A 16,086-nucleotide genomic window follows, 5' to 3' on the forward strand; every position below is an offset into this window, starting at 1 on the left:
GAAAAATAGTTCACTGGTATCAGTAATGAAAGGAGACACTCGTCCAATCAAATGGGTTGCTGAACGCAAAATGCTCCAGGGTAGGGCAAACACAAGAATAGAAAGGAAAGCCATTGAATTAGAAGCAGGGAGCTGAGAGAGACAGGAAACCAATGAATCCAGAGCAAGGGGCAGATACAAGCTCACTGTGCATATATTGTATTGTAATTGCATTTATATAGCACTTACCACCTGTTAAAACATAAATTTCAATGTGGTCTGTAGCACACAGCTAAAGCTATCTGTAGCAAGACTTCAAAAACATTACCTTGTTGTGGTGTGTCTCATATTAATTAATCTTATGTCTGTTTTTGTTTCCAAGCCATTTAAACCCTTTCTCAAACACCTGACCAGGGCAGGTAATACGGTACTGGTGCATAGCGCCAGAATGCATGTGCACAACAGTGTGCCAAAACCAGTTCCATGTACCTCTAAAAAAACAAACAATGTAAAAAATTATGCAATCTGCGAAACAGATACAAGTGGAAACCACCCTGACTCTGGATCTGGGTAGCAACACATACCCCTGCTGCAGGGTGCATCCCAGGTTGAAGCTCACCATTGGATGTGCATGTTTACCACGCAATTTGATTTTGGCTTCCATAGCATCTCAACAGTGTTAAGATATTTCATTGTTCATGGTATAAAAGCAGAAATGCTGGTATGTACCCGACACACAGGCTTTTGTTCTTCAAATGATGTAGATTTCCAAATGCTGGAACAGAAAAAAAGAATTCCAGTATACACAAGGAAATGTCTGTCGCTCCCACCAAGAAAAGGAATCTACTTGCCAGAAGTAAATATATGATCAGTTCTAGGATGGGTACGGGTATTTAACAAAAGTGTGAATTCACACAAATGGTTATGTTTAAGGGTGTGAACAAACTTTCAGGGTACTCTGACCCTGGAATGCCCACTCCAGCCTGTGCCATAGTCATACGCTAGCTTGCTGGCTCAGTGGACCAAATTATTCACTGCAGTGATCTGTGCTTAATATCCAGGTCACAATTGCAAATCCTAGGGATGCACTAAGCTTTGCCTCCACCTGAGGGTGATTAATGAGAGCAGCAATAGGTTGGGTAACAATAAACATCTTGTGACTGAAATTTTAACAGAAGACTCCTTAAGGGTGCACATGAGTTTTTCTAATACGGCTGTGGTGTTATTTACTCACTCAGTTAATTACATGAGTGTTTTCAGAGAATTTCAAAAGTGGTTTATACTTGTATAAAAGGCTGCTAGTGAGTTAAGTTCAAATAGATTTGTGAGTAGGACTCTATATTTAAGAGATTGAGCTGTAGTTCATACATTATCACCCATTCTTCCATTTCGAATCTAAAAATCATATTGATTTCTTAACCCGGTTTGATGTATGCCGAGTCCCAAACTGAAGTGGTAGTACTGCTCGCCAGACTATTACTACTTTCAACTAAATATTATATTTCAGAAAAAGTAACAGTCAAGTCAATGGTAAACATTTATCGCATTTTTATGCACTCTTTCACCTTTTAATTTTATTCAAAATGAGGTGTAAAACATATAAATCCCTTAACAACTTGGCATTCAAGATGAGTAATTACCATGCTAAAAATTGTGCTATGAATTTGAGCTTAATAATGGAAACATTACTCTTTCTCTTTGTGGCAAATCGAAAACAAAAATAGGGAAATGTGTTGAGATCAATATATGATACATTGATATTCACTACAGTTTTTATGTGTACGCTTGCAAACATTTAGTTGTCACAGATTTAGAGCCGATAAATTAAGGTAAATGAGACAATTGTTTTTTTCCCCATAATGGTAGTTTGTGTATTGCAATTATTTACAGTGTAATACAGAACTAAACAGCTTGTGTTTTCAGTACAAAAATGTATGAATGTGCTGGATTTACTGTTTTTTGTGTTACTTTTCTTTATTGAGTTTGAAAGCAGTACAAGTTAAGGATTCAATGTACTGTAAATATATCTACCTATCTATACATGTGTATAGATATATATAAATATATATACATATATATTATTATTTAGGCTCAAATTTCACTCATACAAAACTAGTGAAATTCAGCAGTTCTAGTTACTTGAGCTAACTATAACTTACGCCCCGCAATGCACTGCTTATGATCTCACATATTACATCCCTCATGGCATTGTCAGTGACATCACTAATGAAATCTCAAATGACATCGTTCAAAGAACCACTCAAACCCCATACAACCTCTCACACACCCACATAACCACTCACAAACTCCTACAAACCCATACAAGTACTCACACAACCACTCATTGATCCATAGAGCCACTAATGCCCCCACTCACTCACCTATGCAGTCACACACACATCCAGTCATACAGACACTTACACACCCACTAATACACACATACAGCCACTCACACACTGAGTCGTCATCCATATACTCCCAAACCATTTTTAATTTTAATTTTGTACTGTATGTTTGTTATGCACTTTTATGGTTTACACAACCAAATAAATTACTTTCACCTGGCTACTCACACACCTACTCACTCACCCATATAGTCACTCACACAGCCACTCACGTACTCTAACAGACACTAACACATGTAGTCACTCACCTCATGGGCTGGACCAGTTCCCATTTGAACCCAGGACAATTTGGCTAGCCTCCTGTTAAGCTACAAGGACTTAAAAGCCGCAAGAAACCCAACCCACCTTCCTGAAGAGCCCGACTGGCCAGTTCAAATTGCTCTTGCCCTGGATCCGGCTGGTGGCTATCATTGGAGTGTGTCCTGACCCCCAAGTGTCAGAGTGTACTGCACCTTCCTAACCCTGAAAGCTGGCACTTGGAAACTTTAAGGATTTTTGCCAAATGCACCACAGGTTACCACCAAATCGCAGTCGTACTGCTAGCTGGACTAAGCTTGATGGTTTGCCCCGCTGAAAGGATCCTGACTTACAAAAAAGTTCAACCTTAGAAACTTCACTGGGCAAAGGCGCCAAAAGTATTCGGTTGGGGAGGGACATTCCTTGGGCATGAATTTCTAATTTCTCCTGCCCAAACGTTTCTCGCCAAAAGTCAATGTCATCGGGACTTCGTCTGATGGGTATTCGTATAGCTCTCAAGCATAAAGTTGATGTAGTTAAACACTTGGAAAGTTTTTTGCAGTTCTGTAAAATGGCACCAAAGGTATTCAAGCATTTCCTATAGGATTGTGATGTAACCATAACAACAGAGTTGGTATCAGAACTCTAATGAACTAGATATCGAAATGGAAACTAACAGTGTAGTTCATATGGCCAATGGTATTAATGCAATAAATGGGGCATAACAAATGCCACAAATTCGCTCAGTGGAACAGTGATCTCACTAATGCAACCACACAAAGACAGTACTTGTTTGCAGTGCTAGGAACTTCAGGAGTTGCACCAAGAAAGTTCATGTGACATCTGAAAATTAAGTGACAGCAATATCTTCCACAGCAGTCCTCTTTAAGTAGTCATTCGGAAAATCTCCCTGCATATTATGATTTTAGGACTTACCAAGCATCAGTCATCGTGACATAAAAACACACAGCGGATATGGCATGTAAAGCATCCCATCTTATGTGAATAGAACCTCAAAACATGAATAGTAGTCACGATATGTTGGAAATACCTGAAAAGCAAACTAATCTATTCAATTTACAAGTACACTTGTCCACAATAAACACACAATGAAAATCTTGCTACGCTACACTGTTGAGGAGAAAACGTCAACAAAAACAATTAGGAAAATATTTTCGCTGTGGGCAAAAGAAATGAGAACATATGCAATGCGCACTCCACTAAAAGTAATGAAACTGTCCTTTATGCTTACAATCTGCTGGGATACGCCTGGAGGAACAGGAGCATGTAGGGAATCATAAACCTGTTTAGATTTTGATGAGCACTCCAGAGATTTTTATGAATTTCAAAAAAGTCCAACTCAATTTATTCAAAGACGTAAATTTATGTCAATACATTTTTCAGATACTTTTTGTGATTCTGACCATATGTGAGATAAATATATACATGAAACCTTTGAAAATGATAAACTCTTGCCTTACAAAATGACTGCCTCGATATAATTTAATGTTTGAAGAAAACATAACAAAATATCTCAAACTCCTCATTATCAATAGAAATAATAATCATGTTTTTTTATACTTGCCTTTTCTTGCTAAAACAAGGCCAGCTAAGCCTGAAACTGTGATAACGCCGACTTTTGGAAGAAATTCAGGAGGAGGATTCTTCAGGTAAACATAACTATCTGAAAAACAGAAAAAGAACAGATTTGTATAACCTGGGAACTGAAAGAGATTAAGGCAAACCCCTTCCTTTCAGTTTGTTATATGAATATTATGTTAGAGTCCGGTACATGGTGCATGTTCATCCACCTCTACAATGCAGTATTTCCAACAAAAAAATGGTTCTGCAGCGAATAAGGAGTGATTTAAAAATACCCAACACGATTTCTCCAGAGTTTAAAAGTTTATATCTTTGGAATGATTATTTGCTATTCCAAATATGCAATTCTAATATTATTGATTAATTTCTTTCCATTTGTATGTAGAGCTGCATCAAGCTCTGCTTTTTTAAGACTAATCATACTGTGTCCCTGTACAAGAAATAGGTTGGCTAAAATGTGAAAACGTTTCTCCAGGACGATTACCTCTTCATAGGTGGGAAACCTACTGTTTTTCTTGTATTTACAAAGAACCCCAATAGAACTGATGGATATCAACAACAGTCAGAATTTCAGGGGTACTCTTGTATACAAAATGTACACATAGGGCATATGCGCCATACATCCCTTCTGCATGGATAAATCATGTTAAAAAGTCAATCTCCAGTTTATTTTTGTTTTTTTCCCCCCTCTACGGGGAAAATAGCTTTCCTCGTGGAGAAACCTCTTCATTTAAAAGGAAATATGGTCAACCTCCATATCCTCACCAGCGGCCTCAAGACTTAAAACAGGCGAAGCTACTGTCTGCCGACTGTGCTATGCAAACTTAAAAAAAACTTAAAGCATCGAAGCTGGTCCTCCACTCTCTATGTCAGCGTGTCCTTGCCATAGTACCTGCCCTCTACTTTAAAACCAATGCTGAAGCGACAACTAATGAGGTTGCGGTTTGGTCAGATCCCACTGCTGGCATACAAATACGGGCAATGGTATTAAGAGTCTGTAGGTACCAAGTGCCAAGCTTGCGGAGCAGCAGAGGAATCACTAATTTGCATATTTTGCATTTGCGTGAAACTGCATCCACTGAGAATATACTGGCTCCGTCCAATTTGGGGTATTTTAAATATAGGAACATGTCACGCCGCCCTAGTTGAGAGCATGAAAGGTGACTCAGCGCAGCTGGCGGCCCGGTTCCTGAAATATTTGATGGCAATAGGACTTCTCTGGACTCCCCCATCGTATAGAACTTTAAACCGCAAAGCTGGGCCAGGTTATGTACTCCTTTTAAGGTTTTTATGTTTATAGTAACAAAAACGGGGTTTCCTGTTTTCTTAACTTTAGCATAACTGATTGGAACAACCTGTCTTTTTATCTTGTACAATAAGGTAACAAAAAAATGTTATACTGTATATTTATATGTGATCTCATTGCAATGGTTTTAATTAATTGCGCAATTATCTATCTATCTATCTATCTATCTATCTATCTATCCAACTTCATTTAACACTGCCTTGTAATATAGTGATGTTAACTCCGTTATTACGCCCAGGTAAGGTGCATTCCACTGACAGAGGCAAAGCGCTATGTGGTTCCAATATTTTATGTAAATGCTGACTAGCTGCATGGTGACTTAAAGCCAGAATATAAAATGTCCTAGCTATTGTGAAGAAAAGTTTCAATTCTATTAAGGACGCAGAAGCAAGGATTATGGTCATCTCTCATTACTCAGCAGCCTTAACAATAACAATGCAATCAAAAACTGCAAACCCCATGAGTCTTTGCAGTAAATGTCAACCCAACATGCATAGAATGTGCCCCATATAAACGGCACCCAGGATTTGTACTTCTTTCTTCGTGCAAAAAAATCCTGATCCAGGAATTTCTTTCAGAATTCTTGCTTTAGATCTGCTTCTAGGAAAAACAAATATGAAGCATAGTTCTTACGATATAATAAACATCAATCCAAGTATGTCAACAGACAAAAAAGGCATTTAGCAATCCTGTCAAAACATCACTAGATAAACAGTGCCACCAATTGTTTAGCAGTAACATGGCAATACTAATTGTAACTATACGAGAAGACGAAAGGGGGGATTCATTATCACAGGGTAAGATATGGCGCTTGCCCAGTGTCGTGAGTATGATAATAGGAGGGTTATCAATGCGGTGCAACAGGTGAAGGAAAACCCCATAGCCCTCTATTATGGACACAGGTCCGTATACAAATAACAACAAATCCTGTGCACACGCATATAAGAAGTTACAACATTAAAGGTAATCGTAGTTTGAAAAAATAATGACAAAGTTTTCTTTCTTCAATTGTAGATTTAATCGTGTGAAGCTTCACAGGCCAGCCAACACGTGTTTCGTCATTGGGTGTATAACCCTTGACTTCTTCAGGGCTCTTTATTATTTGTTCAAACTACGATTACCTTTAATGTTGTAACTGCTTATATGCGTTTGCAGAGGATTTGTTGTTACTAATTGTAACTGTACTCATCCAGAACGTCGTGATCTCCATCTGAAAAAGGGAGGATGATATGATAAATCAGTCAGAGGGATAATCCTTGCCTTCGCTTCCTTAATGGAATTGAAAATTTCCATCACAATAGCTAGGAAATTTTATATTCTATGTCAGGACCGGAGGCTCAGATTATGCTAGTTTAAAGCTGGTTAACAACAAATGAAGCCATGCCTGTAATGGGTTTAAAGTAAAAGGTCTTTAATGTAGAATCTGAAGACCAGTCTGCTGCTTAGAGGATATCTACCAGATGGCCTGCCAGACAGAAGGCCTTTGAAGCCATAGTTCCCCTTGTGGAGTGAGCTCCCAAAGGCTGATGTGTCCACACCAGCTTCTTGTAACACCCATCTCACCCAGCGGGCGATAGTAGTTGCTGAGACCAGTTGAAAGTTTTGAGAGATACAAACAATTGATCCATCCCCTGAGGACGATACTCTTCAATCATGGTCTCATATGCTTTCAGACTGCGCACGACACACAATTTGGGATGACCAGGGAAGGGCGACAGTGAATTACCCTGGTGTTGGACTTGGTGAGTCTAGAACTGGTGAAGGATGCCCCATTCCGGGTAAACATCCGTGCTGTGATATCCAATGCCCGAACACCCTCTTACAGGAAATTAGGCATAACAGCATTGCCAACGTACTTATTAGTATCTTACGGGATTAATATTGGTTATCCTGCCAAGACCGAATCATTTGTAGGATTACATTAACGTTCCCACAGGGAGGAGTATTTCGGTACAGGTGGAAAACTCAAACGAATACCCCTCAACAGGCGAAAAAACAGAGGATAATCCACCACCGGAATGTCATGGAGAGGCACATGTCCCACTGATATAAATGACCTACAGGCATTAATAGTGCGATATGCCAACCCTTGGCCAACTAACTCGGACAAGAAGTTAACAATATGCACTACATCTCTCCCCACAGGATCAAAATCCCTTAGCAGACACCAGCAGGACCATTTGAGCTAGGCTGAGCCAAATCTCTTGACCGTATTGTCAGCCCACGCTCTTCTGATGAGAGGTAACCTCTGTCAAAGGGCCTGGGACTTCCCAGCGACCCATGTAATCCCACAGACCATCAACCAGTATGATACGTCCTGAACAAGTTGGTGCAAGTAGCCATGGGGACCCATCAGCAGATGATGAGTCTGAGGAAGTGGGATTGGAAAATCAATGGAAAGTTCCAGAAGAACAGAATACCATACTTGTGATTTCCAAAGCGGCATCACTAGGATCACCTCTGCCTTCTGTCATCTGACTAACGGTGTGAGTCTAGCGATCATCGAAAATGGAGGGAACGCATACCCTTGAATCTGACTCCAGTCTTGCAGGAAGGCATCCGTGGCCTCTGCCATCAGATTTGGGCACCAACTGAAGAAGGGCGGTCGCTGATATCGTAGTCTTGACTCGAAGTGGTTGACTTGACATGGAACCCACCGATGGATCATCTTCTGAAACAATAAGAGATCAGGTTCCCATGCACTGTAGTCCTTCAGGTGTCTCAACTGTCAATCCGCAGCTTGATTGAATTTCCCTGGTAGATACTCCGCTGTCACAGACAACTTGATCTCCAGGCAACGACTCCAGAAATCTCTGGCCAAATACGCCAGAATTTTGGACCGAGTGCCCCCAAGCGATTGCTATACCGCACTGCTGACACGTTGTCCATCTTCAAGAGAGTGGAGCAGGGCACTTTGTTGGCTGCTAAACCGTGCACTGCGAAGGATCCTGTGAGGAGTTATAGACAGTTGATGTGGCTAGCCTCCTCATGTCCTGACCACTGTGCCCTATCCCTGCCGACTAGCGTCTGATTCTATTACCATATGGAAAAACAACAATTGATGGACAGAATGCAGAACAATGTCATACATTCACCCCAGTACAGAGATCTGGGCCTAAATCCATCGTTTTTTTGCTCACCATGCCATTCCAGTTTGAACCCAGCCATATGCAAATCAGTCTTGACCCTGTGCCCCATGGGAACAGTCCAGCCCGAACTGCCAAGCCAGGTCCTCCCTGGACTGGAAACAAGCATCCTAGGACCGGTTTCGGGCTTTCAGCCCTCGTCAGCCAGGATAGCTTGATTCCAGTGGCATGGAGAGCAAGGGACTCACGTCTGAGCATACCCTTCCCACTCGGGGTGACAAATGCAAAAACAACAATTGATGGACAGAATGCAGAACAATGTCATACATTCACCCCAGTACAGAGATCTGGGCCTAAATCCATCGTTTTTTTGCTCACCATGCCATTCCAGTTTGAACCCAGCCATATGGCCCTGCCATTGCATGCATGCTTATGGTTGAGCCGCCATTGCAGTTCTGTCCGGGCCTCTAGAGAAAGTGAGATCCCTTGTGCATACGTCAGGCCCCTCCTGAGATGCTGTGCTTTCAGACGTTGAAGAGCACGGAAGTGCAATGGCCTGGAAAAATAGACTGGATGGATGACGTCAGCAGTCCTACAATCCTGGCCAGATAACAGAGTCTCCAGCATCTTGTACCTTTCTTGACATATGAGGAGCATCTTCTTCTAGGGTAGTTGGAGTGACTGTCGCACCATATCGATCTCAAAGCCTAGGAAGGGAATTTGTCGGGCTGGGAAAAATTCTCTGATTTCTGAATGTTCACAATGAACTCCAGATCTTGAAGGAGGAATCAGGCCATCTGGAGTTGGGCAAGTAGCGTTGCTCTGTCCTGATGCATCAGAAGCCTGTCATCCAGGTAGAATATTAGTCGGACCCCTCGTTCTCGCAGCCATTTCATGACCGGCCATAGCACCTTGGTGAAGCACCAGGGTGCGGAGGAGAGATCGAATGGAATTCAAACACCTGTCCGCCGCACTGGAATGTCAGAAAACGCCTGTAGGGTGATAAGATTGGAACGGTGAGGTAGGCGTCCTTCAGATCGAGCCTCACCAACTAATCGTTGGGTAGCAAAATATCCCTAAGGAGATGTATACACTCCAGTTTGAAATGGCAAACACCATCCACAGGTTGAAATATTTCAGATTTATTACCACCTCTCCTTCAGGAAGAAGCTGAAGACCTGGCTGTTCGAGCAGTAGCGGCACCCCCCCCCCAGCGCCTTGAGACCCTACGGGTATGTAGCGCGCTTTATAAGTGTCATTGATTGATTGATTGACTATATTTATTGATACGTGACCAGGACACCTTGTACGGTGAATTGTAAACCGTTTAATTTGTTACTTATCTTAATTCTTCTATTGCTCTTTGAGAATTTTCTCTTCACACACTCACTTCTCAGCACCCTTACCCTATGCACGTTCCCTCTGGAGCAACCATGCGCCGAACTTTTATACGAATTGTTGTAAATAAATAAATATCGCTTAATCAAATGGTGGATGTTGTATCGCTTCAAATTTAGTTTCTTGAGCTATGATAAATGTAATTCAGCTCCAAATGTAACGAGATGACACATTACTGATTTGTGAAGTATTGAGTCAGGACCATTGTTTGTTGTACTAATTCGATTCCCAGGTCCCTGCCTTTTGGGAAAACCCCATTTTTTGCAATGGGGATCTGAAACCCTCAGATTTTTTTGCTACAACTTGGACGACTAGAACTGTCAAATAGAGATGAGCTGCTATGCAGTACCATTACATGTGGATGGACTGTCAAGTTAAAAATGCAGGAAGGGAGCACATTAACTGATACACAATGGTATCGTGTGGCAGCCAAACTGAAAATGAGAGTGGAATGTAACCGATGGCGAGTGGGGGCAAAGAAGAAATGCTGGACAAGACAGAACTGAGAGGTAACTACTTATACTTTAAAAAGATCAAGCAAAGAGAGGAAGATGGTACCTAGGATTTGACAATAAAGAGAGTTGGAGATGGAACTGTGATATATTTTGCATGACAAGGAAAAGAAAAAGACAATATGTGTATCATCAGTATAGAATGAAAGTGCGTAGAGCTAACTGCATTGGGGTTGCACACGTAGAGAAGAGCAGTGGACTTGGCATTGCAACTTGTCCTTCATTGTGCTGGTGTGCAAGAGATGGCAAGGAGTGACAGGAGCAAGATACACAACTGCTACAGCAAAAAAAGCTAGATGGAAAAACATGCAAAGTCATAGATGAAAAGGATGCAGTGTGAGACCAGAAGAGTCAACACTTTGAAATGCTGCAGAAAGATCACAAAGAAAAAGTACTGAGGATCTCAGTGCTAGAGAATGTGAGATGATTTGTGAAAGAAAGCATTTGGTTCAATAAGCAGGGGAAATTAATTGCAATGAAGATAAAAGTGAATTTTAATCAAGTAAAACGGAAAGCTGGTGATGTGCAACCACTCAGAAGAGATAGGAAAAAAAGAAGTAGAGAGGTGAGGGGGAGATTGCTGGGATGGAATGGTCAAGCATGGCTGCTTCTTAGAAAAGGGAAGGGTAGTAGCATATGTGGCAATTTCAAGGCAGGGCCCAGAGCCAAGTCGGGATATTGTTGATGAAGGCCTAGCACCTTTGGCTCTATTGAGGAAGGATTTAATGTTACTCAAGATACAAGTGTAAAGGCAGAAAGGAGGGCACTAGAGGGAGTACCAACGTGAGAGAGCCACTAGGAAAAAAGTAAAAAGCACAGGGTTAAAAATCAAATTTCGAGGTCAAATAATTAGCTAAATAGATGCTTATGCTAAGAGTCGGTGATGCAGGAATACATAGTGGATTCTGGATGGAAAACAAGCAAGGGTTATCCAATACAGGTGTGATGGAAGTTTGTTGATACATTTATTTTCAAATATCAAAGGAAACTGGAGTAGTGCAGTGTGAGGAAATGAGCAGCGACAAATGGAATGCTCTGAAGAGTTCCTCTGTCACCTCCCTGTGTTCCAAAGAGGATGCAAGCTGAGTAGACTAAGTAAGTTTGAAAGGGATGTGGGAAATGTAGGAGACAAATAGATGTAACAAGGCATGTTAGATAGCCACATGCAGGTCGCTACCTTTCATTACTACACTTTACTTTAGTTTTTCCTGTGGAGATACACAACAGAAACAAAAAAAGCAATGCAATAGGTCTCGCATTTGCGAGAGTTTAAGCTATTGGCATTGTAAATGACAATGCCTTTTATTTATCTGTTTCGATAATTAACACATAAATAAAGGGCATTTTCATTTACAATGCCAATTGCTTAAAGTCTTATAAATGCGAGACCCATTTAATTTCAAAGAAGCAGCCGCCATCGTCCCGGACTGCCTGGAAAGTGAAAGGGGTCATGGCGCACTGAAAGTTGCAGGAAAGCATGTTGTGCCTGAAGTAGGAGAAACACATTAGAGAAAATAGTGCTTATAGACAAAATAAGACATACCGTGTAACAACAGAAGTAAAAGGCCCAGTAATCATGGAAGGTTACAAATGAAGAGAAGGCGGTACTAAAGAGGGACTAACAAGCCTATTAAAGAATCCGAGGCAAGCGTTTACAAAGAATAATGACACAAGCCAAAGAAAAATATGGGCAAAGAGTGGGAGGAGCTTCGAGTCCATACTCTAATGTCTCGCAGAGCAGCGTATGCGCTGCCCAGGCTCGACCTAAATAGAGTTGGACCAGTTTTCTGTTTGGGTTATAATGTCGAAGTTTAGAGTTACCGGCAATTTCCCTTAATTTCAAATAACATCTTGGTCACTTACCTTTCCCCAACTGAATGGTGCTCCATATCCCATTTTCAATTGAATGATAAGCTCCCTAAATAAAATGATAAAGATGGAATACTTGAAAAAGTTATGTTAGGGAAAGAAGATTAGGGAACAAACACTACAACACATATTTTAAAGGTTATGCATTTATTTAAATATTTTTACAAAATCACTAAACATCATAATATTGTAAAATAGCTCAAATGGTATTTTTTCATGCAGAATATAAAATATTCCTCACGCCTCGAACAGTTCTCCTCGAATAGCAGCACATCAAATGGGGACTATCCATAGGAAAATTAGGAAGAGTTTGGTTAGCTGTGATGATCATAAAACATTAACAGCAACTTTGTTACTTCTAAGTGGCAAGCTCTTATCCATTGTTCACCTACTACTGGCTGCTAGCAAACTAGTGCCCAGACTACAAGCTGATTCTGTAGTTGTTCAACGGAGCTTTGTAAGCCTAAAACATGACCACATGCAGGCATCTTACTTGAGCAGCCACTTTTCCTTGTGAGCATGCACACTCTTTCAAATGTAGTTCTTAATTGGGTACTATTGGGTACTTTAAGCTTGCCTATGTCCTGGGTTGGCAGGAGAATGTTCATAACCGGAGCGAGCCTGCACGAAGTGTGATGGAACAGCCATACACATAAGTTTGTCCTACTTCTATGTTCAGGATGTCTTCCATTACCTAACTATGGAGAGAACCCACATCATATAGAATACACAGGAAGGCGGAGAATGCAGTATTGGGCAGCTTAGACCTAAGATAGCATGTTTCAATGGTTTTCTTGGCCAATCTGTGTAGCACTCTGGAAGAAAGTCTCAATACAGCGGTACATACAAAATGTGTGTGTGGTAGATCCTGTTGCCACCCGCATATTTCTCAAACAGGTATGAGCCTCCTAAATGCCACTGATGGATTGTATAATGATTCACTGCTCGCTTTGCTGAAGGTTGATTTTTTACCATGTTGAATCCTTAGTACACTCAAGATGTGTAATTGCTGCTGACACGTGTTTCACTCTGGCAAATAGCGCCATCGAGCTTCCTTAAGGCTGTGGTAAGAAATATTTGGAGGGAAGGGGTGGGTAAAAATTAAGAATAAATAAAAAATTGTTTGGAAGATTCTGTTACAAATTAAATTTAACTTATTATGACCAACAAAACGTGCTTGCTGGGATCCACACGCAGGATTTCCAATAAGGGTACTGTTCGTATACTTACATGGGGGCAATTTCCTTGCAACAATACGACCAACATTTTATTGTAGGTTGGCCAAGTGAAGTAAAATATTTCTACTGGTATCAGTTGATCAAAGTAGTGCAAGGTATCAATTAATAACCTTAATAGTCGTAAATTAAAGTATAATAGCATTTAGGGCTCATTGGCAATAATATTAAAAACACTAGCAGACGTAATGTCTTTTAGTGTATCGATATATGCCATTGATTATCTTTTCAACATATCATAATTAAAAAAGCTATGAGCCTAGTGACTATAGTGAGGGTTTTCCTCGCAGTGATATAAGTATTTAAATACTTTTGGTAGTATAAAGAAAAATAGACGCAAAAAAAAATAATTGCAACTTGGGTTCACATGATATAGGAAAGGGAAAGAAAAGAAAAGGAAAAAACGACCAAAGAAAGCTCATAGTCTAGTCCATTGTGAATTACAGTCTCTGTTGAGGAAAGGGGAAAAAGGAAAAAGTCTGTGCAGCAATCCGGAAACAGGTTACTTAGCGTTAATCTAGGAAATATTCCTAGAAATGTACGGGGGGGATACTGAGTGAGGCATGCATAGGGAGTTCAATAGAAATAAATAGGAAGGCACAGATGGTTGTGTGTTTAACGGAGACTGTACCGTGAAGGCACAAAACATCTGTATGAATAGATCCACAAGGTCAATTACTGAAAAGGGGAGTTTTCACCGGCTGTCACCTGGCTGTTTCACCTGCCTGCATCAGCTAATCTGGCGCATGCGCTGGGGTGGGACTTCATCCCCCAGATTGCACTGTGAGCAGGAGGGGCCTTTGGACTCTACTTCTTGGCCCATGCCCGGGCCAAGATAGGCCCATCTTAGCTGCCGTAGCCAGACAGAGGCTGGTCCAGGCTTACTCTCTGGATCTGATGGTTTTTGAGCCCTCAACCTCACTAAATTCACCTACCTCGCATCTCCCAAGGTACTGTGTCCCTAATTTGATATCTTGCTTCCCTTGCAATTTGGGAACAATATGGGAAAAAGAAAGGCTGCTTCGGGGGTTGCCCAGGGCTCCCAAGTCCATAATCATTCAACCATTGACAGTTTTCTGGTGTGTGTAGTGGACATAGTTTCCAATGAAATAAAGTTGGTGGCACGCCAACTCTCACTCGCGACTGAAGACTTGGATACTTTGCCACTGCCGAAAACGCCGAGATTGCCCCTTATGAGTAGCAATGATCCCTCCATATCTATGGCTCAAAGTATAAGCATTTCTAAGTCACCTGAGAAGTTAACAGCGGCCCTACATGGAATGGCCTAGTGGATGGGGCCGTCCCTTCCAACGGTTCTGGTAATGGCTCTGCAAGCTACGTTGGCTCATCCGAATCTGAGCCTCTGGTGAAGCGAAGGAAAACAGACTCAGAAGTTAAAAACGTCTAAACCCAAACAAACTCCGGTGACACTAGGGCTCGAAGACTGGATCACCTTGCACATCCTAAGCACTGACCTCTGGGGTGGCCTGAGTACGAACTTTAGCAAATGCTTGGATGCCAAACTGCACCGGGTCCATTACGGCCATCGAGTCCAATTTGTTTTTACTAATAAAACCAGGAGAAGGCGGCCTTGTTTCTTCGCAAGCAGCTGTTGCTAATCCACCAATTGCCAGCACAGCACCATGCATGTAACTCCCGTCTGTCATAAGAGGAGCTGGTTCAGAGGTAGCACTAACACTGCAACCCTGATTTCAGCCACAGCCTCAGGAGAGGGCGACAACTTTGTGTCCGCCGGGGCTGGCATTCAGGCTCTTCCTGGCAGACATCCCAAAAGTTAACTGATAAAGCCAGCCACCCTCCCCGAGATTGATCTACACTCCCCCCCCCACCCACCGCATCCTGCCCCTATGCTAGCTAATGTTCCTAGTCTCTTGACTGACTCACCTGAATCAATGTGGGCTCTTAAGAACAAAGTAACCCATTGGCTGAACAGAAACACGAGTCGCCAGTGGGACTTCCACAACGAGATTCTGCATGTACGGCGGGTGGGTGGTATAGGCCACTTGGAGAGGCAATTCCCAGGAGACATCATACATATTCATGCTTGTAACCCTGCAGTTGCAGGGCATGTATTGGCCTTAGCAAGAGCTGGTATGGTCAAACCAGGTCCAATTAGAATCTTGCCACTTGGTTACTTCTACAGAGACTTATCACAGCCCATCCTCAGGAGAAAAAGGGGCCAACGCTCGCATCAACCCCCTAAGAGGCAACAATTTCACTCCCACCTCCCCCTTCAAACTAGATTTCAGGCCCTAGCAGGTCTGGATGATGATGACTAACATTCTGGAATGGACTGTGTTTTTGCTGAAGATACTGCTGTTGGGGTGTGGAAGACTGTCAGTCCATTTGGTTGTGCATACTCCTTTCCGAGGGCGACAATGCCGGGTCCTCTATGTTTAGACACTGGCTCCTACCTCCTCCAGATGAATTGTAATG

The 16,086-nt window shown here is 41.8% G+C and overlaps 1 protein-coding gene across 2 annotated transcripts in view; it reads right to left on the minus strand.

Moving 5' to 3' along the window:
• Window positions 1–16,086, minus strand: part of APOOL (apolipoprotein O like) — a 217,257-nt gene that overhangs the window by 75,022 nt on the left and 126,149 nt on the right. For both annotated transcript variants that reach the window (XM_085607811.1, XM_085607810.1), the window contains exons 4-5: window positions 12,389–12,443; window positions 4,207–4,305 (exon numbers count right to left, since the gene is read on the minus strand). In XM_085607811.1, coding sequence (XP_085463937.1) covers window positions 4,207–4,305; window positions 12,389–12,443 — 154 coding nt within the window. The remainder of the gene's footprint in view (window positions 1–4,206; window positions 4,306–12,388; window positions 12,444–16,086) is intronic.

Source organism: Triturus cristatus, chromosome 5_2 (assembly GCF_964204655.1).
Source record: "Triturus cristatus chromosome 5_2, aTriCri1.1, whole genome shotgun sequence".
NCBI classification, from domain to species: Eukaryota; Metazoa; Chordata; class Amphibia; order Caudata; family Salamandridae; genus Triturus; species Triturus cristatus.